General features: G+C 45.8%; 1 protein-coding gene across 4 annotated transcripts in view; it reads right to left on the reverse strand.

Annotated features, from left to right (window-relative positions):
* ralgps1 (Ral GEF with PH domain and SH3 binding motif 1) overlaps positions 1–21,458 on the reverse strand; it is a 758,896-nt gene that overhangs the window by 540,320 nt on the left and 197,118 nt on the right. For all 4 annotated transcript variants that reach the window (XM_078226428.1, XM_078226430.1, XM_078226431.1 and 1 more), the window contains 2 exons: positions 16,939–17,046; positions 12,498–12,548 (listed from right to left, as the gene is read on the reverse strand). In XM_078226428.1, the coding sequence (XP_078082554.1) occupies positions 12,498–12,548; positions 16,939–17,046 (159 nt within the window). The remainder of the gene's footprint in view (positions 1–12,497; positions 12,549–16,938; positions 17,047–21,458) is intronic.

Consider the following 21,458-nt stretch of genomic DNA (forward strand, 5'->3'; position numbering starts at 1 on the left):
CCGGCTTGGGTCACTGTGTGTGTGGAGTTTGCACGTTCTCCCTGTGTCTGCGTGGGTTTCCTCCGGGTGCTCCGGTTTCCTCCCACCGTCCAAAGATGTGCGGGTTAGGTACATTGGCCATGCTAAGTTGCCCCTTCGCGTGCTGGGATGCGTAGGTTAGAGGGATTAGCGGGGTAAATATGTGGTTACAGGGATAGGACCTGGGTGGGATTGTTGTCGGTGTGGACTCGATGGGCTGAATAGCCTCCTTCTGCATTGTAGGATTTCTATGATTCTAGACATTAACTCTGCAATGAAGTTACTGTGAAAATCCCCTAGTCGCCACACTCCGGGGCCTGTTCAGGTATACTGAAGGAGAATTTATCATGGCTAATTCACCTAACCAGCACATCTTTCGGACTGTGGGCGAAAACCGGAGCACCCGGAGGAAACCCACGCAGACACGGGGAGAATGTGCAAACTCCACACAGACAGTGACCCAAGCCGGGAGTCGAACATGGGTTCCTGGCGCTGTGAGGCAGCCATGCTAACCACCATGCCACCGTTCCGCCCAAACAAGCCCAACTAGGAGGTCAATTAGTGATTCCCCACGCAGATCATGGGGGTTATCACAATAGACAAAACCACAAGCTTCCTCAAACAATGAAATCATGGTGGAGTTCGCAATTAAGCTGGAGGCATACCTTTTTTGTTAAAAAAGTGGACAGGACTAATGACCATTTAGTTGTTTTAAAGTTTAACATATTTCGCTCAACATTGCACATGTCCATGTTACACAGCAATACTGACAGCAGCCTTGGACCATGTTATCTATTCTCTCCTTTGGGGACTGACTGTGGCCCAAGGAGAGTGAATAAGTAATCTTTTGGATAGTTCACGTAACTGCCAAAACCCATCAAAACTTGGCTCAGATGCTCTATAAATCTGTCGAAACCTGACAGTATTGTCTTGTTGTGATAACGCTCCTTATTCTGCATTATAATAGCTAGTGGATGCTTCTGTGCTGAACATTGATACATAGCGAACATTTCCTCACAAGCTACACATTCTACAATCAAGAATGAAAGCCCCTCACCACTGGGTCGGGAATATTATTGGCTAGATATTCCATTCTGAACGAAAAAGTCGTATAATGTCCCAACATCTAGACTGAAAACAGATTTTTTGATATTTTATGCAGACATAAAAGTTAACCAACTTATCTGTACGTTATCCAACATTGATGTCTGTGCTTTGGAATGTTTATAAACTCAGAGCCCCGAATCCTTGATCCACAGGAGAGTTGGAAAATTCAGCTGACTATTCTAACATCTGGCTGCTTTAGCCAAATAAACCATTACAATCAATACAGACTGATCCATAATTCAAATTCGAATCACTTTAAATTAAAGTTGGGTGGCCATCAGATCTTACAATAACAGCGAGCGTACGGCTAACTCACTCCATCGTAAGTAGAATTTTCTTAGTCTGTTTAAGACTATTTTACAGGCCACTTTTCACTGAAAATGAAGGTTTAGTGCAATATTTTTTTTCTCTGCATTTGTCTTGAGCTCGGCACCACACGGCAAGCATGCAAAAAAAAATTACATCTTTCCTAAACATCTGTTATCCATCGAGGTCAAGTGGGTTTGCCTGCATTACTGAATTAATCTGACATTTTCACATGAAATTTACAGGACAAAAAATAGAAAATCTTGTTATCGGCCTTGTAATTTTGGAATACTTGGGGAGGATGTTCCGTAAAATAAATCGGGAGCCGGGCAATTCAGGAAAGACGTTAGAAAACATTCCATCACACAAACGGGTGGCAGAAGTGTGGGATTCTCTCCAAATACACACTGGATGGTCAATTCATAATGAGATTGCGAGCTTTTGTTCGCCCGGTACATTAAGGGAAATGGAGCCAGGGAAGGCGGATGGGGTTAGGATACAGATCAGCATCCCTACAGTGCAGAAGGAGGTCATTCGGCCAATCAAGCCCATGCCAACAACAATCCCATCCAGGCCCTATCCCCGTCACCCCTTGTATTTACCCTGCTAATCCCCCTGACACTAAGGGACAATTTAGCATGGTCAATCAACCTAACCCGCACGTCTTTGGACTGAGGGGGGAAACCGGAGCACCCGGAGGAACCCCGCGCAGACACAGGGAGAACATGCAAACTCCACCTGGAATTGAAACAAGGCCCCCTGGGCTCTGTGAGGCAGCAGTGCTAACCACTCTGCCACCGTGAGCCACGGTCTCACGAGATGGTAGCAAAGGCTCGAGGGGGTCAAATAGCCTGCTCCAGTCTCTATATTTCTGTACAATCAGTTTAAAGTTTATTCATCAGTGGCTTACATTAACACTCCAAAGAGATTACTGTGAAAATTTTGGATCCTCTATTGGAATTTGCAGTCCCATTTGTCAATAGAATCCCCATGGTGCAGGAGGAGGCCATTCAGCCCATCAAGCCAGCACTGACTCTCCAACAGAGCATCTCACCCAGGTTCACCACCCCCACCCCACCCCCCGCGCCCCGAGGGAGGGTGTGGAGATGGAGAAACCTAGGGAAGACTCAAGGTCTCCTGGAGTTCAGAGTAGCACCCGCAATGAATAAAAACCTTTTTGGGCTTCTACTTTGGGGCGGCACGGTCGCACAGTGGTTAGCACTGCTGCTTCGCAGCTCCAGGGACCTGGGGTCGATTCCAGGCTCGGGTCACTGTCTGTGTGGAGTTTGCACATTCTCCCCGGGTCTGCGTGGGTTTCCTCCCACAGTCCAAAGATGTGCGGGCTAGGTTGATTGGCCATTCTAGATTGCCCCTTAGTGTCCCGGGATGCATAGGTTAGAGGGTAAATATGTAGGGATATGTGGATAGGGCCTGGGTGGGATTGTGGTTGGTGCAGATTCGATGGGCCGAATGGCCTCTTTCTGCACTGTAGGATTCTATGATTCTACTAACTAACCTTGAATACTGTTCCTGGAGGATTTGACCTTCCATTCCTCTGTGTTTAGACAGTTGAGAGCTGATTTTATTTTAGATAATAAAAATTTAGAAGCGAAGATACAAAGAACTTATTTCCTCTGGTGCTGAATGCAAACCAAAGAGGCAAATTCTTCTCAGTGCTGGGCTATTTATGAATGAGCTCAAGGAGCACTTTTCCCACACAAAGGGTGGTGGAAACCTGGAATTCAATCCCAAGGTGGCACGGTGGCTCGCACTGCTGCCTCACAACACCAGGTCACAACCCAAGTTTGATTCCAATCTGTGTGGAGTTTATACATTTTTGCCATGTCTGCATGGGTTTCCTCCAGGTGCTCCGGTTTCCTCCCACCGTCCAAAGATGTACGGGTTAGGTTGGTTGGCCATGCTAAATTGCCCCTTAGTGCCAGGGAGGATTAGTGGGGTAAATACGTGGGGATAGGGCCAGGGTGCGATTGTTGTTGGTGCAGGCTCGATGGGCTGAATGGCCTCTTTCTGCACTGTAGGGATGCTATGAAATGACTGGGGATGATGGATTCATTGACATTTTCAAGTCAGGCATCGGTAGCTTTCTTTTATTAGGGAGGGTTCTGGAAGGTTGCAAATGGAGAGAAGGTACAGATCTAACTGAATAGCAAAACAGACATGAGGAGCTGAATGTCCTTCTATGTGCTTGTGTACCTAATGATAGATTGCGGTCATTCCGATCGCGGTTCGATAAGGAGGAATGTTTTTATTGGCTGGACAGTCTGTCTGCAGTCAAGCAGTTATCAAGAAGGAAAAAAAGGAGAAATGAACTTGCATTTATTTAGTGTCTTGTGTGGCTTCAGGAGTGCTTTACAACCAATGAAGTCCATTTCAAATGTAGTCACTGTTGTTCCCTTGCTGTTTTATCCAAGGTGAGATTGTGGAAACATCTTGATTTACAAGTACCATGAGCATGATTTCCTTCAAAGATTCTGCCAAGTTTACTTATTTGAAAAGTTGTTTTACTATGTTGGCAACATGTTCACTTAATTATCCCACCTCCTACTAACTATAATGACTTGTTATTCCACAGTAATTATTGAATTCATGGCTGGATTATAATTAAAAGCACCAATTTTTCAGTGATGCAACTCAGGAGCCTAGCGCACAGAGATTACTTTAAGTCATGCTAAGCTCTAACCCTGCAACATTAAACATATAAAATTTTAAATAGGATTTATAAATAGCCCTAATTTCATAGAACCATAGAATCCTACAGTGCAGAAGGGGGCCATTTGGCCCATCGAGTCTGCACCAACCACAATCCCACTCAGGCCCTAGCCCCATAACCCCATGCATTTACCCTTCCAGTCCCCCTGACACTAAGGGGCAATTTAGCATGGCCAATCCACCTAACCCACACATCTCTGGATTGTGGGAGGAAACCGGAGCACCCGGAGGAAACCCATGCAGACACGGGGAGACTCCGCAGTCAGATTTCCATTACCTCCCCTTCCAACGCAGCCCCCTCCCCAAAAAAAAATCCATTTCAAATCCCGTCTGTCGGAAAGTTGCTGCCTTGAGGATCCGAAATTATCAAACGAGTCGTGGAAAAAAAGATCAATGTGTTCTTTTTTTTGTCACAGTCTGTGGGACTACTGAAAGCAGTTTAATGATCCATGGCTATCTGCAATTCGATATACCTCTGATGAAGTGCAGCTGACAGGAATTAGCTTTCAAGTTTTGGATTAATTAGAAGGTACCACACCACAACTCCGCAGAGTCATTAGAATCTGGGCTACATGAGCCGCACACTTAAAGCACACGTTTTGACAATTATGTTTCTATACAGTTGCCAAAACAAAATCCATAGTGTCCATCGTTCAGCAGTAGGTTAATTCCCCCATTCTTACAGAAATAAAAATAGACCATAATCAGATGTTTGTTAAACAGGTGCTAGTGCCTTAGTAGAATTTCTTGTACCTCTCAGTTTGGGTGGATTTTGATTTTCCACCTTCAAATCATAGAATCCCTACAGTGCAAAAGGAGGCCATTCAGCCCATCGGGTCTGCACTGACAACAATCCCACCCAGTGTCTATCCCTCTAACCCCACATATTTACTCTAGCTAGTCCCCCCGTCACTAAGGGACAATCGAGCATGGCCAATCCACCTAACCTGCACATCGTTGGAAGGAAACCAGAGCACCTGGAGGACCCCACGCAGGCATGGAGAGAACAGGCAAACTCCACATGGACAGTCACCCAAGGCCAGAAGTGGACCAGGGTTCCTGGCGCTGTGAGGCAGCAGTTTTAACCACTGTGCCACCACTTGAGGCAGGTGGAGGCATTTAATCAGGCTAGGGGGTGCAGGGTGGGAACCCAACAACCTTTGCATCACCCATGATATTCCACCCTTGTTATCTAACGCTGTGAAGATTTCCAATGATCAGACTTCCCCTAAGCCCCCTTGGCTTGTTCAATGGTGGACACAGCAGGATGCCCAGAAATCAGTTTCAGGCCAGTGTGAATTTGCAGCGGGATCTTCTGCTGGTGCCCGGCATGGTGGTGCCCGGCATGTTGGGTCAGTAAACCTTCCGGAGGCCAGTGTGAACCTCAATTGGCATCCCATTAACGGGATGCAAACGAAGGCCTGATCCCTCATGCCAGATTCCCCTTGGTGCCAGTGGGAACACACGCTGGCATAAAACACATTGGGAATAACATGCCGTGCAGATGTCGCGACTCATCTGGACAATGCCTGGGGCTGCCTCCAGAGTTTCAGGATGGAGTCCATCCACAACCCTGGACAATGGAATAGCACAGCAATGGTGGGGCGGGGGGGGGGGGGGGGGGGAAAGAGAGAGAGAGAGAGAGAGAGAGAGAAGAAGAGGGGGAGCATCTGCAGGTGGATCTTCCAGATTCAGTGTCCTGGAGTGTGCCCATCTTTCAGATCCGTCTTCATTCTCAGGAAGACCACCAGAATTCTTCAATGGTAGGTCGGTAATGCTGGATGCCTTTTCAATATGGCGCCCAGACACTTTGGCAAACTACATGCCATCCAGGCCTGCCCCACCACTAAATACAGCACAAAATACCTGGGTGCATGATTAATGAGGTCAGGGCCTGAAGACTGGGTGCGTATTCCTGCTGGCCGCCACAGCGGGAAACTTTCCTGCCCCCACCATGGTAATTAATCGCAAATGGGAAAATTCCACCCAATGTATCAGAGTTCACGTCACTGGCCATAAAAATGGCGAATAAAATCTGGTTTCTGTATCACGATACACAAGATACAGATGACATGAGGTCATGTTGAACTGTTACACAACCTTCCGTTACAGCAGAGTTGGAATGTTTCCTTCAAGTACATTTTCATTTTATTAGCTTGTATATCTAGTGTTATGACAATTATTGTTTCGATTTTCTCAGTAGAAGGTTAATAATGATTAAGAATACAATATTTCAAAAGTAATTATAAAGAACAGTACAGCACAGGAACAGGCCCCTCGGCCCTCCAAGCCTGCGCTGATCACGTTGTCCTATCTAGATCACCCACTTATATCCCTCTATTCCCCATCTGTTCATGTGTCTATCCAGATAAGTCTTAAATGTCGCTAAACGTATCTGCCTCAGATTGCAGTGAGTTATAATACCAATGACATGTTTAGGTCATTCCAAGAGCGATTCGATTTTGGTGATCTCCAAAACATAACACCATGATACTATCTGAAGTCAGGAGCTTTCTGAACGTACTAAGTTGGTGCTGAAAAATGCTCATTAAATCTACATTAAACAAATGGAGATTAATTAAGAGAGATTGTAGTGGTTACCCATTGTAGTGTCCTTTAATTCTTACGGCTTCATCACCAACTGTGCCATCACCAACTGTGCCATCGGCGAATAATGTGATTGCTACAATGTTCCACTTGTTAAAGCATTAAAATAATTTACGGACTCTGTCCCACAACAGATTGCAGTAGAGGAATATGCACCTAAAGCTTCCTGTGTAAAGAGTTCTTTTTCCAATGTTTTCCATTTCAATTCTTTTATTGCCATTTTAGATTTGCCCTCTCTTGTTATTGTAGCACCAATGGCGCACCACCTACCTGATCACAATCTTTCATCGGCTCTGACGAAGAGTCATCTAGACTCGAAACATTGGTTCTATTCTCTCCCCACAGATGCTGTCAAATCTGCTGAGATTTTCCAGCATTTTCTGTTTTTGTTTCAGATTCCAGCATCCGCAGTATTTTGCTTTTATCACAATCTTTCATCATCTAGTTTAACAAAGCGCCAACATTTTAAAAATATCTTCAGAACTGTAACCTCATCTGATAACACTTCCCAAGAAGCTATGCGGCACAATTCCCATTTTGCTTTGTCCTTTGAGGGGGTGCCTTAAGCCAAGTTTAGTTATTAGTGTCGCAAGTAGGTTTACATTAATACTGCAATGAAGTTACTGTGAAAATCTCCTAGTCGCCACACTCCGGCGCCTGTTCGGGTACACTGAGCGAGAATTTAGCATGGTCAATGCACCTAACAAGCACATCTGTAGACTGTGGGAGGACACAGGAGGACCCAGAGGAAACCCACGCAAACACGGGGAGAACGTGCAGACTCCACACAGACAGTGACCCGAGCCGGGAATCGAACCCGGGTCTCTGCCGTTGTGAGGCAGCAGTGCTAACCACTGTGCCACTGGTCATAACATTCGAATTCTGCTCTAAGGTCATGTACCAGTTCAACATGACCTTGTTTCTTTTATATTTTGTGCATCGTGATTTGCAAACCAGATTCTATTCGCCATTTTATGGCCCTATCTTTTCCTATGTTCCAACAGTGACTACACATCGGAAGTACTTTGTGATGTCCCATGGTCACGAAATGCCACATATAAATGAAAGTTCTTTCCTTTCTTCCTTTGATTTACCTTGCTACCTTTCATGTCCTACACATTTCAGTGCAAGAACACTTAGCTCTTCTACGCGATTTACAACTTAAGGGATATCACTTTTCATACTCTTACTTTAAAGTGTATTTGCCATTATCTGCATGTGTCCTGCAGTCTTCTGTGAGTTTCACTACAGTGTGCAGTGTTTAAAGTCAAGAAGATGTACCACAGTTAGAAGGTAGCATATTGTTTATCAATAGTTGGAAAGGAAGGTAATGAAAACTAAAAAGTAAAGTTTATTTATTAGTCACAAGTAGGCTTACATTAACACCGCAATGAAGTTACTGCGAAATTCCCCCAGTCGCCACACTCCGGCGCCTGTTCGGGTGCACGGAGGGAGAATTTGGCCTGGCCAATGCACCTAACCAGCACGTCTTTCAGACAGAGGGGAAACCGAAGCACCCGGAGAAAACCCACGCAGACACGGGGAGAATGTGCAAGCTCCACACAGACAGTGACCCAAGCTGGGAATTGAAGCCAGGTCCCTGGCGCTGTGATGCAGCAGTGCTAACCACTGTGGCAAAGAGAAAATCGGAGTGAAAACGGAAGGCAGAATTGACAGCCAAAAAGATTTGTACTTTATTTGTGAAGAGTCATTACAAACAGCTACTCCTAACTTTGGGCAGGACTATAATATTAGGGTTTGCATTTGTGGCATTGTGTGAAGCAGAGGGAAAACACCAGCCCTGGGAGACCGGAATAGAACAGATGGTAGTGTAAACGTAAAACACCGATCTGGCTTACAAAACTTCTCCAGTTAAAAAAAGTGAAGAAATAGACAGGTAGCCTGGAGAGAATTCTGACTCCTGCGATCAACGTCAATCTTACAGTTCGGTACCACCACCAGGAGGTTACTGTATATTGAAAGAAAGATGAGCCAGGTAACTGTTCAATGACACAACGCCTACGGGTGCAGGCCGGAATTCTCCACGCTGTTCACACCCCACAGCTGCCGCCAGCGATAACGGAGAATTTGGCGCTCAGCCACACCTTTGTCCACTGCAGCGGGACCGGAGAATTCCAGCCGTGGTTTACCTTGTTCAATTTCTGGGCTGGAATTTTCCATGCTGGCAGGATTCCCAGGTCCCGCTGCAGTGAACAGAGATTTGGTTGAGCGCCAAATTCTACGTCCTCACTGGCAGCAACAGCAGGGTGTGAACGGTCGAATAATTCCGGCCCTGTTTTGGAAAGAAAGCCCAAAACGATGTGTGATGGGTGATTTTAACTTTTAACTTCCCCAATATAGACTGAGATTTCTTTAGTGTCAGGGACTTGGACGGGGCAGAGATTTTTCAGTGTGTCCAAGAGTGCTTCTTGAGGCAATATGTAGATCATCCAACTCGGGAAGGGGCTATCTTAGACCTGGTTCTGGGAAACGAACCTGGACAGGTGATTGGTGTCTCAGTGGGGGACCATTTTGGGAACAATGATCACAGTACAATAAGTTTCAAGATACTTGAAGAAAAGGACAGAAGTAGTCTCAGACTGAAAGTATAAAACTGGGGGAAGGCTAATGATGACAGTCTTAGGCAGGAGCTGGAGAATGTAGACTGGGGGCGGCTGTTTGAGGGCATATCCACATCTGATATATGGGAGTCTTTTAAAAGTCAGTTGTTAACAATTCAAGATAAGTATGTCCCTGTAAGAATGGAGGATAAAGATGGCAAGATTTGGGAACCCTGGATGACAACAGAGGTTGAGAGCTGAGTAAAAAAGGAGGCATACATAAATTTCAGGAAATTGAAAATGGATAAGGCTCTTGAGGAATACAAAGATAGCAGGAAAGAGCTTAAAACAGGGACTTAAGAGAGCAAAAAGAGGTTAAGAAATGTCCTTGGCAGGCAGGATTAAGGAGAATCACAAGGCTTTTAAAAAATATATATTTATTTATATATATATATATTATATAAATAAAAGGTCCTCAGCAAGTACTTTGCATCAGTATTCACAAAGGAGAAGGATGTGGTGGATGATGAGTGTAGAAAGGAGGATGTTGACATAAAAAGGGAGGAGGTATTGGAGGTTTTGAAAAACATAAAGGTGGACAAGTCCCCAGGGCCAGATGGGGTCTATCCCAGAATACTGAGAGGGGTAAGGGAAGAGACAGAGTTAATGTTTTGATTCCAACATGACTACTTCAGACCAACTTCGTGTACCGAAGTAGAATCATATCGGACTCAATATTAACGGTTTGTCTCTCCAATGATGCTGCCAGACCTCTTGAATTTTTCCAGCATTTTATGTTTTATTTCAGATCTCCAGCATCCAGTGGGCGGCACGGTAGCACAGTGGTTAGGGCGACACGGTAGCACAGTGGTTAGTACTGTTGCTTCATAGCTCCAGGGACCTGGGTTCGATTCCCGGCTTGGGACACTGTCTGTGTGGAGTTTGCACACTCTCCCCATGTCTGCGTGGGTTTCCTCCGGGTGCTCCCGTTTCCTCCCACAGTCCAAAGATGTGCGGGTTAGGTTGATTGGCCATGCTAAAAGATTGCCCCTAGTGTCCTGAGATGCGTAGGATAGAGGGATTAGTGGGTAAATATGTAGGAATATGGGGGTAGGGCCTGGGTGGGATTGTGGTCGGTGCAGACTCGATGGGCCAAATGGCCTCTTTCTGTACTGTAGGGTTTCTATGATTCTTTGATACCAGAAGGATGTTGATGCATTGGAAAGGGTGCAGAAGAGATCTACCAGGATGTTGCCTGGTTTGGAGGATATGGACTTTGAACAAACTTGGATTGTTTTCATTGGAGCGTCGGAGGATGAGGGGGCGCCCTGATATAGGTTTACAAGATGATGACTGGCTTGGATAGAATGGATAGTCAGAGTCTTTTTCCAAGGGTTGAAGGGTCAATTACTCGGGGCAGAGGTTGAAAGTGAGAGGGGAAAGTTTAAAAGAGATGTAAGGGGCAAGTTTTTCCACACAGAGGGTGGCGAATGCCTGGAACGCGCTGCCAGAGAAGGTGGTGGAAGCAGATTCTGCAACAATGTTCAAGAGGCATCTGGATAGATACATGAATAGGTAGGGAATACAGGACCACGTCGAGGCAAGAAAATATTAGATTAGAGAGACATCTGTGTTAGCACAGACTTGATGGGCCGAAGAGCCTGTTCCTGTGCTTTGTTCTAAAAACAGATAAGGAATTATGCTAAACCAAAAGCCGGAAGTTAACTATTAACTAATATCATGCTCAGAAGCAGCAAGTCTAGAAGTTCATTGATTGAGTTTTGTTCAGTCCCAAAACAATAGGTGGTGTGAATTCCACAAATGGTTTTGTCACAATATCTCCATTCCAGGGAGCACACTCGACCCAGGGTCATTTAATTAAGAACTTTCTGGAAACTTAAGGTAATTCTGAGTGGGTAAAGGAAATACAAAAGTCATCTGACTCATGGCAGTCACCTTAACAGTTTGCTTTATTGGTCCTTTTAAAACTTTAGTCAGTAATCTTCCACCAGTAAATACAAAGCTATTTTTTATAAAGCATGGCTTCATAACAACATGGTTATCACATGTGACCCCGTGATGAACTCCCGACCTCTTATTTACGCCATTACTAAAACTGCCTATTTTCACCTCTGTAACGTTGCCTAATTTCGGCTCAGCTGCTGAAATGCTCACCCATGCCTTTGTTACCTCCAGACCCGGCTACTCCAATGCTCTCCTGGCTGGGCTCCCACACCTTACCCTCCATCAACTTAACGCCATCCAAACTCCTTCTGCGCGTACCTTAACTTGCAACAAGTCCCTGTGCTCGCTGACCTACACTGACTCCCGGTCACACAACGTTTTGATTTGAAAATGATTTCCATCCTCGTTTTCAAATCCCTCACCCCTCTGTAATCTCCCCCAGCCCTGCAACCCTTCCAGATCTACGTCCTTCTCTAATTCTGACCTCTTGAGCTCTTTGATGTTAATCTCTTTAGCATAGCAGCCATGCCTTCAGTTGTCTGGGCCCGAGCCCTGGAATTCCCTTCCGACACTTCTCCACCTCTCGGTTTTGTTTCCCTTTTTAAAGGCAGTCCTCAAAAACTCTCTTTGACCAAGCTTTTGGCCATCTGACCTAATGCCTCCTTACATGGCTTGGCATTATACTTTGCTTCATAAAACTCCTGTGAAGCAACTTGGGGCATTTCATCACTTTAAAAGCATTATATAAATATATAGCTTGCTGTTTGTTCTAAACCCAATTCACCTGGAAACTACACTTGACCACAACTCGATGCGCACGAAGGTCATGAGAATTTTTTTAAAAGCACAAGAGCCGGACATTTTCCAGAGCTGAAATTTTCCAGAGCCCCGCAGCTCATCATTGGACAACAGTGGGATCTTCCAATCCCGCCAAGGTTCACAGTGCTTTGCATGGCCCGTCCATCCCGCTGCTGGGGAACTCACGGCAGGGGTCAACTTCAACGGGACAGGAAGATTTCACTGGGTGGGAAGGGCTGGAAAATCCTATCCAAGGTTTCTGGTAAAATATTGCTCTTATATGACAAAACTATAAAAACATGAGTACTCGGTTGGTATGATATTTAACTCATAATAGAAATGTCCAATTTCTTCCTGTGCCCCTCCTTTCCCCAGAAAGGATCAGTATAAAATGTTGCGTCTTACCTCTGGATATATGGCTTTAAATACTGGGACATCCATTAAAGTGATTTGACTCTGCAACACACAAAATTTAGTCATTTATTTTCAATCTCAACATTATTCCTGCAGTAGGCGTGTGAGACCATGCAGAAACTTCTAATACGTTACGTTAGATTTACACAAACTATGAGTAGAGGTTCTTTAGTGAAAATCATAAAACCCGTACAATGTAGAAGAGGCCATTTGGCCCATCGAGTCTGCACTGACTCGGACAGAGTATTTTACCCAGGCTCTCTCCCTCACCCTATCCCTATAACCCCACACATTTCCCGTGGTCAATAATCCATCTAACCTACACACCTTGGTACACCGAGGGAGAATTTAGCATGGCCAATCCACCTAAACTGCACATCTTTGGATTATGGGAGGAAACCAGAGCAACCCAGAGAGAACGTGCAAACTCCACACACAGTCACCCAAGGCCGAATTGAACCCGGGTCCCTGACGCTGTGAGGCAGCAGTGCTGACCACTGTGCTGCCGAAATTCAGGGGAGAGAATGTTGGCATGCAATACGTGCAACCAATTCACAAACTCAGGAAAGACCCTCTCCTCATCCAGTTTTCTTTGCAAGTATTAAAATAGCGAAATTTGCTTTAGATCATGTCTACCATAGCTTTACCAAAATGAGGATAATAAGACGATTTAACATCTTAAGTTATTTATCTAATTGGGTAAATTACCAGCACAGAGGTATCCAGGAGGGAATTGGACTATTATCTGAAAAGGAAGAATGTGCAGGTTTACTGGGAAAATGTGCAGAAATTGCTCATTTGGGCAACCGGTGCAGACATGGGCTGAATGGCCTCCTTCTGTGATTCTTATTATGATGATACGCGACTCGTTTTCCAAATCCCAAAGGGAAACAAGCTGCAGTCTTGGTCACAATCTCACAGTCGCACCACAACAGCCTCCAGTGTCCATAGAACCATAGAAAATTACAGCTCAGAAACAGGCCTTTTGGCCCTTCTTGTCTGTGCCGAACCATTTTATGCCTAGTCCCACTGACCTGCACTCGGACCATATCCCTCCACACCCCTCTCATCCATCAACCCGTCCAAGTTTTTCTTAAATGTTAAAAGTGACCCCGCATTTACCACTTTATCCGGCAGCCCATTCCACACTCCCACCACTCTCTGCGTGAAGAAGCCCCCCTTAATATTCCCTTTAAACTTTTCTCCTTTCACCCTTAACCCATGCCCTCTGGTTTTTTTCTCCCCAAGCCTCAGCGGAAGAAGCCTGCTTGCATTCACTCTATCTATATCCATCAAAATCTTATACACCTCTATCAAATCTCCCCTCAATCTTCTACGCTCCAGGGAATAAAGTCCCAACCTATTCAATCTCTCTCTGTAACTCAGCTTCTCAAGTCCCGGCAACATCCTTGTGAACCTTCTCTGCACTCTTTCAATCTTATTTACATTCTTCCTGTAACTAGGTGACCAAAACTGTACACAATACTCCGAATTCGGCCTCACCAATGCCTTATATAACCTTACCATAACACTCCAACTTTTATACTCGATACTCCGATTTATAAAGGCCAATGTACCAAAGGCACTCTTTACGACCCTATCCACCTGTGACGTCACTTTTAGGGAATTCTGTACCTGTATTCCCAGATCCCTCTGTTCAACTGCACTCTTCAGAGTCCTACCATTTACCGAGTACGTTCTTCTTTGGTTTGTCCTTCCAAAGTGCAATATCTCACACTTGTCTGCATTAAATTCCATTTGCCATTTTTCAGCCCATTTTTCTAGTTGGTCCAAATCCCTCTGCAAGCTTTGAAAACCTTCCTCACTGTCCACTACACCTCCAATCTTTGTATCATCAGCAAACTTGCTGATCCAATTGACCACATTATCATCCAGATCATTGATATAGATGACAAACAACAATGGACCCAACACCGATCCCTGCGGCACACCACTAGTCACAGGCCTCCACTCAGAGAAGCAATCCTCCACAACCACTCTCTGGCTTCTTCCATTGAGCCAGTGTCTTATCCAATTTACTACCTCCCCATGTATACCTAGCGACTGAACCTTCCTAACTAACCTCCCATGAGGGACCTTGTCAAAGGCCTTGCTGAAATCCAGGTAGACAACATCCACCGCCTTCCCTTCATCCACTTTCCTGGTAACCTCCTCGAAAAACTCTAATAGATTGGTCAAGCATGACCTACCACGCACAAAGCCATGTTGACTCTCCCTAATAAGTCCCTGTCTATCCAAATATTTGTAGATCCTATCCCTTATCACACCTTCCAATAACTTGCCCACCACCGACGTCAAACTTACTGGCCGATAATTTCCCGGATTTCTTTTGGAACCTTTTTTAAACAACGGAACAACATGAGCCACCCTCCAATCATCCGGCACCTCCCCCGTGAATACTGACATTTTAAATATGTCTACCAGGGCCCCTGCAAGTTCAACACTAGCTTCACTCAAGGTCCGTGGGAATACCCTGTCCGGTCCTGGGGATTTATCCACTCTGATTTGTGTCACTTTAAATAGACTTTTTTCCCCTTTGATCTTCCACTATTGTTTCTAGAATCCTTTAGAAATTCCTCTTCCCTGAATTGACCAACATTTTTTTTAAAAATTACCTTAAATTACTGTATTTATGAAGTAAACTTACTATTTGCCTTATATATGACCACCCAATTGTATGTTTCTTTTGAAACATAGAAACTAGAAGCAGGAGTAGGTCATTCGGCCCTTCAAGCCTGCTCCACCCGCCATTCATTATGATCATGGTTGATCAAATTCAATATCCTGTCCCCTTCCCCCCCATATCCCTTGAGCCCCAAGAGCTATATTTAATTTCTTCTCGAAATCACACAACGTTTTGGCCTCAATTACTTTCTGTGGTAGTGAATTCCACACATTCACCACCATCCGGGTGAAGAAATTTCTCCTCACCTCAGTCCTAAAATGTTTACTCCTTATCCTCAAACTATGACCCCGAGTTCTGGACTCCCCCCACCATTTCTTCCTGAATCTACCCTGTCTAACCCCGTTAGAATGTTATAAGTTTCCATGAGATCCCTTTTCACTCTTCTAAACTCCAATGAATACAATCCGAACCAATTTAGTCTCTTCTCATATGACAGACCTGCCATCCCAGGAATCAGCTTGATTAAACCTTCACTGTACTCCCTACTTCACTCCCACAGAACGTAGTTGAGGCCAAAAACGTTGTCTGATTACAAGAAGAAATTAGATATAGCTCTTGGGGCTAAAGGGATCAAGGGATAATGGGGGAGGGGGGGGGGCGGGGGGAGAGAAGGGGGGGGGATCAGGATATTGAATTCATAGAAATTCATAGAAACCCTACAGTACAGAAAGAGACCACTCAGCCCAACGAGTCTGCACCGACCACAATCCCACCCAGGCCCTACCCCCATATCCCTACATATTTACCCACTAATCCCTCTAACCTATGCATCTCAGGACACTAACGGGCAATTTTAGCATGGCCAATCAACCTAACCCGCACATCTTTGGACTGTGGGAGGAAACCGGAGCACCCGGAGGAAACCCACGCAGACACGGGGAGAATGTACAAACTCCACACAGACAGTGCCCCAAGCCGGGAATCGAACCCAGGTCCCTGGAGCTGTGAAGCAGCAGTGCTAACCACTGTGCTACCGTGCCGCCCATTCGATGATCAGCCATGATCAAAATTCAAACAAAAGAGAGATTTTAAAAAAAGATTTTAATGGCATCAAGGGGTATGGAGAGGTAATGGGAATAAAGTAAAGTTTATTTATTAGTCACAAGTAGGCTTACATTAACACTGCAATTAAGTTAATATGGCATTGAGATGGGGGATTAGCCATGATCATATTGAATGATGGAACAGGGCCTACTCCTGTCCCTAATTTCTACGTTAAGAATAAAACTCACCACAAAATCGGAAGTACAGCGAGTGTCAATGTTTCGAGTCAGTGCTAAAACATGGACATTAACAGCAGCCACAACCCAAAGAGTGACTCTTTTTGTGAAGGAAGCTGGGAAGTTACAAGGTGCTATTTCACCTGGATCCAAGTCTAAAGTGCTGGAACCTGCAAGGCCACGGACCAGGTGCTGGGAAGTGGGATTAAAATGAGCGGGCTAGTTCCTTTTGGCCGGTGCAGACACAATGGGCCGAATGGCCTCTTTCCACACCGTAACTTCTCAATGGTTCTAAGAAATCACTTCTTAGTTAAACGCTCGGTTCTGGCTCCAGTTTTCTGGCTGATTTCATATCCGACCAGAAGAGGAAAAAGCAAAAACCACCACCAGATCTGCTCAACAATAAACACAAATTGCAGAATACAAGTGAAGAACATAATGCAGGATGGCTTGGAATTTGCAACAATTCAGGCCCAAAATAGCAGAAAGAAAAGTGCCCACTTACAGCAAACTCCTCAGGTGTTACTTTAAGTACGTCAAATACAACCGCATCATAGCTTTTCATAGCATAATCCGAATACTGTCCATCCAGAGAGTCCGAACTACTACTGCCCTGAAAGAAAAAAAACAAGCAAGTGTTAAATACAACTCCTAGTTATCAATAACACACATGGCTTCCTGTAAAATTCTGCCACGCACAGGTAATGCTCCTGAAATAATTTTATTCTTTATTCAATCGTGAGACATGGCCGTCGCTGGCTGGGCCACTATTTATTGCCCATCCCTAATTGCCCTTGAACTGAGTGGCTTGCTAGGTCATTTCAGAGGGCATTGTAAGAGTCAACCACATTGGCGTGGTTCTAGAGTCACAAGTAGGCCAGACTGGGTAAGGATGGCAGATTTCCTTCCCTAAAGGGACATCAGTGAACCGGATGGGTCTTTTCCAACAATCGACAATGAAATAATTACAAAGTGACAGAAAAGCATCAAAACTTGGAGCACATCGGAAGTCGTAGAATCCCTACAGTGCAGGAGGCGGCTATTCAGCCCATCGAGTCTGCACCGACAACAATCCCACCCAGGCTCTATCCCCGTAACCCCACATATTTATCCCGCTAATCCCTCTAACCTACGCATCCCAGGACACTAAGAGGCAATTTAGCATGGCCAATGCACCTAATCTGCTCATCTTTGGACTGTGGGAGGAAACCGGAGCATCTGAAGGAAACCCACACAGACACGGGGAGAATGTGCAGACTCCACACAGACAGTGACCCAAGCCACGAAATCGAACGCAGGTCCCTGGAGCTGTGGGGCAGCAGTGCTAACCACTATGCCACCCGGGCACCCTATTATCCCCAGAGACTGAGCAATTTGGTGTTAAAAATCCTGCACACATGCACACCCTCCTGTGGCCATGAACTTCAGTCACAATTTTAAGTCAATACTTAGAATGAAACTCCTATATTCCCATACAAAGCAACATGCAATGACATAACTACAAGCTGATAATTTGCCCCATGAAGCAAGTTTCTGAAGGCTCATGTTGGAACTCCATTGCTGCCTTAAGCACAAAAACATATCCACGTGTCAACAGACTATTGGCAACATCACAGGCCATTTACATAACATAAAAATACAACAGTTCGGCACTCAATAGCCCTGCCTGAGAGCGCATGCTGGAGGCAGATTCAAATAAGAATTGGAGAATTATCTGAACATAAATACCTGTAGGGCTACGAGCGAAAGGTGGAGGAGTGGGACAAGGCAGGTTGACCATAAGATATAGGAGCACAATCATAGAAATCATAGAATCATAGAAACCCTACAGTGCAGAAGGAGGCCATTCGGCCCATCGAGTCTGCACCGACCACAATCCCACCCAGGCCCTACCCCCCACATATTTACCCGCTAATCCCTCTAACCTACGCATCTCAGGGGCAATTTTAACCTGGCCAATCAACCTAACCTGCACATCTTTGGACTGTGGGAGGAAACCGGAGCACCCGGAGGAAACCCACGCAAACACGAGGAGAATGTGCAAACTCCACACAGAGTGACCCGAGCCGGGAATCGAACCCGGGACCCTGGAGCTGTGAAGCAGCAGTGCTAACCACTGTGCTACCGTGCCGCCATTCGGCCCATTGTGCCACCGTGCCAACCATTCGGCCCATTGAGTCTGCTCTGCAATTTGATCATGGTTGATATGTTTCTCTACCCAATTGGCCCGCCTTCTCGGCCTTTTGGCTAAGATCAAGTGTAGTATGGTCGGCAGCCCATGGTCGGCCGCACTTGGTTGAGGTCATTAGGTTACGCTGAAGCTTCATATGTTTCATATGAAGCAATTTTTAAAAGCGGCATCTCGGCCTTTTGGCTAAGATGCAAATGAGCTCAAGTCTTGGAGGAGGAACCTCCCCCTTCTCCAATCAGCTTGGCTCATGTAGATCAGGCCCAGGACAGGGTGGTTTGGTCGCTCGCCCTGTCTTGTCAGCCTGGATCTGAAATGTCTCAACTTGTTGAGACTCTGAATTGGATTTGATTTGATTGAATTGGAAAAGAATTTTTTAAAAATTGGCCCGCCTTCTCGGCCTTTTGGCTAAGATCAAGTGCGGTCTGGTGATGCTGCACTTGGTAGTGGCCATTGGGTTGCATTTAAGCTTCATATGAAGCAATTTTTAAAAGCGGTATCTTGGCCTTTTGGCTAAGATGCAAATGAGATCAAGCCTGGGGGGGGGGCGGAGACGTCTGCCTACTCCAATCAGCTTGGCTCATGCAGATCAGGCCCAAGGCAGGGTAGAGGGTTGCATGCCCTGTCTTGTCAGCCTGGATCGGAAATGTCTCAACTTGTTGAGACTCTGAATTGGATTGGATTTGATTGAATTGGAAAAGTACAAAAAAAAATTGGCCCGCCTTTTCCCTGTAGCCTTTGATCTCCTTACACCTCAAGACCTTATCTATCTTGGTCTTAAATACACTCAATGACCTGGTCTCCATCGCCTTCTGTGGCAATGAATTCCACAGATTCACCACTCTCTGCCTGAAGAAATTCCTCCTCACCTTGGTTCTAAAGGGTCATCCCTTTACTCTGAGGCTGTGCCCTCAGATCCTAGTCTCCCCTACTAATGGAAACATCTTCACCACGTCCATTCTATCCAGGCCTTTCAGTATTCCATAAGTTTCAATGAGATCCTCCCCCGCCCACCAAACATCATCGGGCGCAGAGCCAGAGTCCTCAGAGTGGTCTTGCAAAGATCTGGCACAGACACTAAATCACAATAGTTTCATTATTCTCATCACTGAGCACAAGTCCAAAGAAGTGTCAAGATTCATCTAGCAGAAACATCATTGATGACCTTAGCTAACTGAATATTGGAGAGAGGCTTCCTCACCACCCACATCTGACTATGATAAAGATGGCAGAGGAGGACAGGCTCCACCTCTGCTCCTAGATAGGCAGATACACCTCATCAGAGTAGGGGTGACTCCGCTAACCATGCGTCTAGTCCCACACCATAGGCAATCACCAGTGCCAAACTCCACACGCACCCTCCCTCCAAAGACAACAGCAATCCTTGGAGGAGGAGTATAGAATCCCTACAGTGCAGAAGGAGGCCATTTGGCCTGCAACAACAACAATTGGTGCTTTCACCACCAAATTGGATCATTCAGCTCAAGGATGGATCCTGCAGATCTTTCAGCCCCAGGTGGAAGCGTGAAGCTGAGAAACATCATTTTGGTATCAACCACCCATCCCTGTGCAAACACACCTTGCAGTGGATTACGTGCGAGTCTGCAGCCCTCCCTGTGTGGCAGCAGGAGAGGAATAGAGAGCGAACAGACAACAAGAATGCTTTATTTAAGTTGCAATGATGTTGTTCCAATTAGGAAGACTCAGCAAATGGGAATCTGCACCACAGTAAACAGCTCACACATAAATAAACATTGCACGAATCACGGGCGACCTTTTGCCCTGGTGCATTTTGAAGAATAAAGCAGTTTGAAAAGGGACATTTTTCTCAAATTAGGGCAATTCTCAGCGGTGCAGTCAGCGACTGACGGTGGCATTCAGCACAATGGAGTTGGCACCCTGCTCACATCGTTCGCAAGATTTAGATGAGGAGGAAACTAGTCTCTGCTCTTTTTTTAGATGCTGTTGCGGGATTGGAGTCCAGAGGATTTCTCTCAGTGCTGTTACTCTTTTCATGGGCTGCTGCCGCACTGGGGGAACTGACACATTTTATTACTTCAACAACCGAAAATTCTTAGAATCTTAGAAACCCTACAGCACAGAAAGAGGCCATTCGGCCTATCGAGTCTGCACCGACCACAATCCCACCCAGGCCCTACCCCCATATCCCGACATATTTACCCACTAATCCCTCTAACCTATGCATCTCAGGACACTAAGGGCAATTTTAGCATGGCCAATCAACCTAACCCGCACATCTTTGGACTGTGGGAGGAAACCAGAGCACCCGGAGGAAACCCACGCAGACACGAGGAGAATGTGCAAACTCCACACAGACAGTGACCCAAGCCGGGAATCGAACCCAGGTACCTGGAGCTGTGAAGCAGCAGTGCTAACCACTGTGCATTAAAATCGAACGAAACTCCTCGGCACCGACAATCCATAAAGGAGGAGTGGGGAGAGGAGAGGGAGAGGTGGAGGCGGAGGGGGTTGGGGTGGAGTTCACATTGCAGCGTAAATGCTGAGCTCCAAGTCCTGGCTGCTGAATCTGCCAATCATTGAATTCCTACAGTACAGAAGAAGGCCATTCAGCCCATCGAGTCTGTACCGACAACAATCCTACCCTATTCCCCCCCTAACCCCAAACATTTACCCTGCTAATCCCCTTGACACTAAGGGTCAATTTAGCATGGCCAATCCACCTAACCCGCACATCTTTGGAGTGTGGGAGGAAACCGGAGCACCCGGAGGAAACCCACGCAGGCATGGGGAGAATGTGTAAACTCCACACAGACAGTGCCCCGAGGCCGGAATTGAACCCGGATCCCTGGCGCTGT

This window comes from Mustelus asterias, chromosome 13 (assembly GCF_964213995.1).
Source record: "Mustelus asterias chromosome 13, sMusAst1.hap1.1, whole genome shotgun sequence".
NCBI classification, from domain to species: Eukaryota; Metazoa; Chordata; class Chondrichthyes; order Carcharhiniformes; family Triakidae; genus Mustelus; species Mustelus asterias.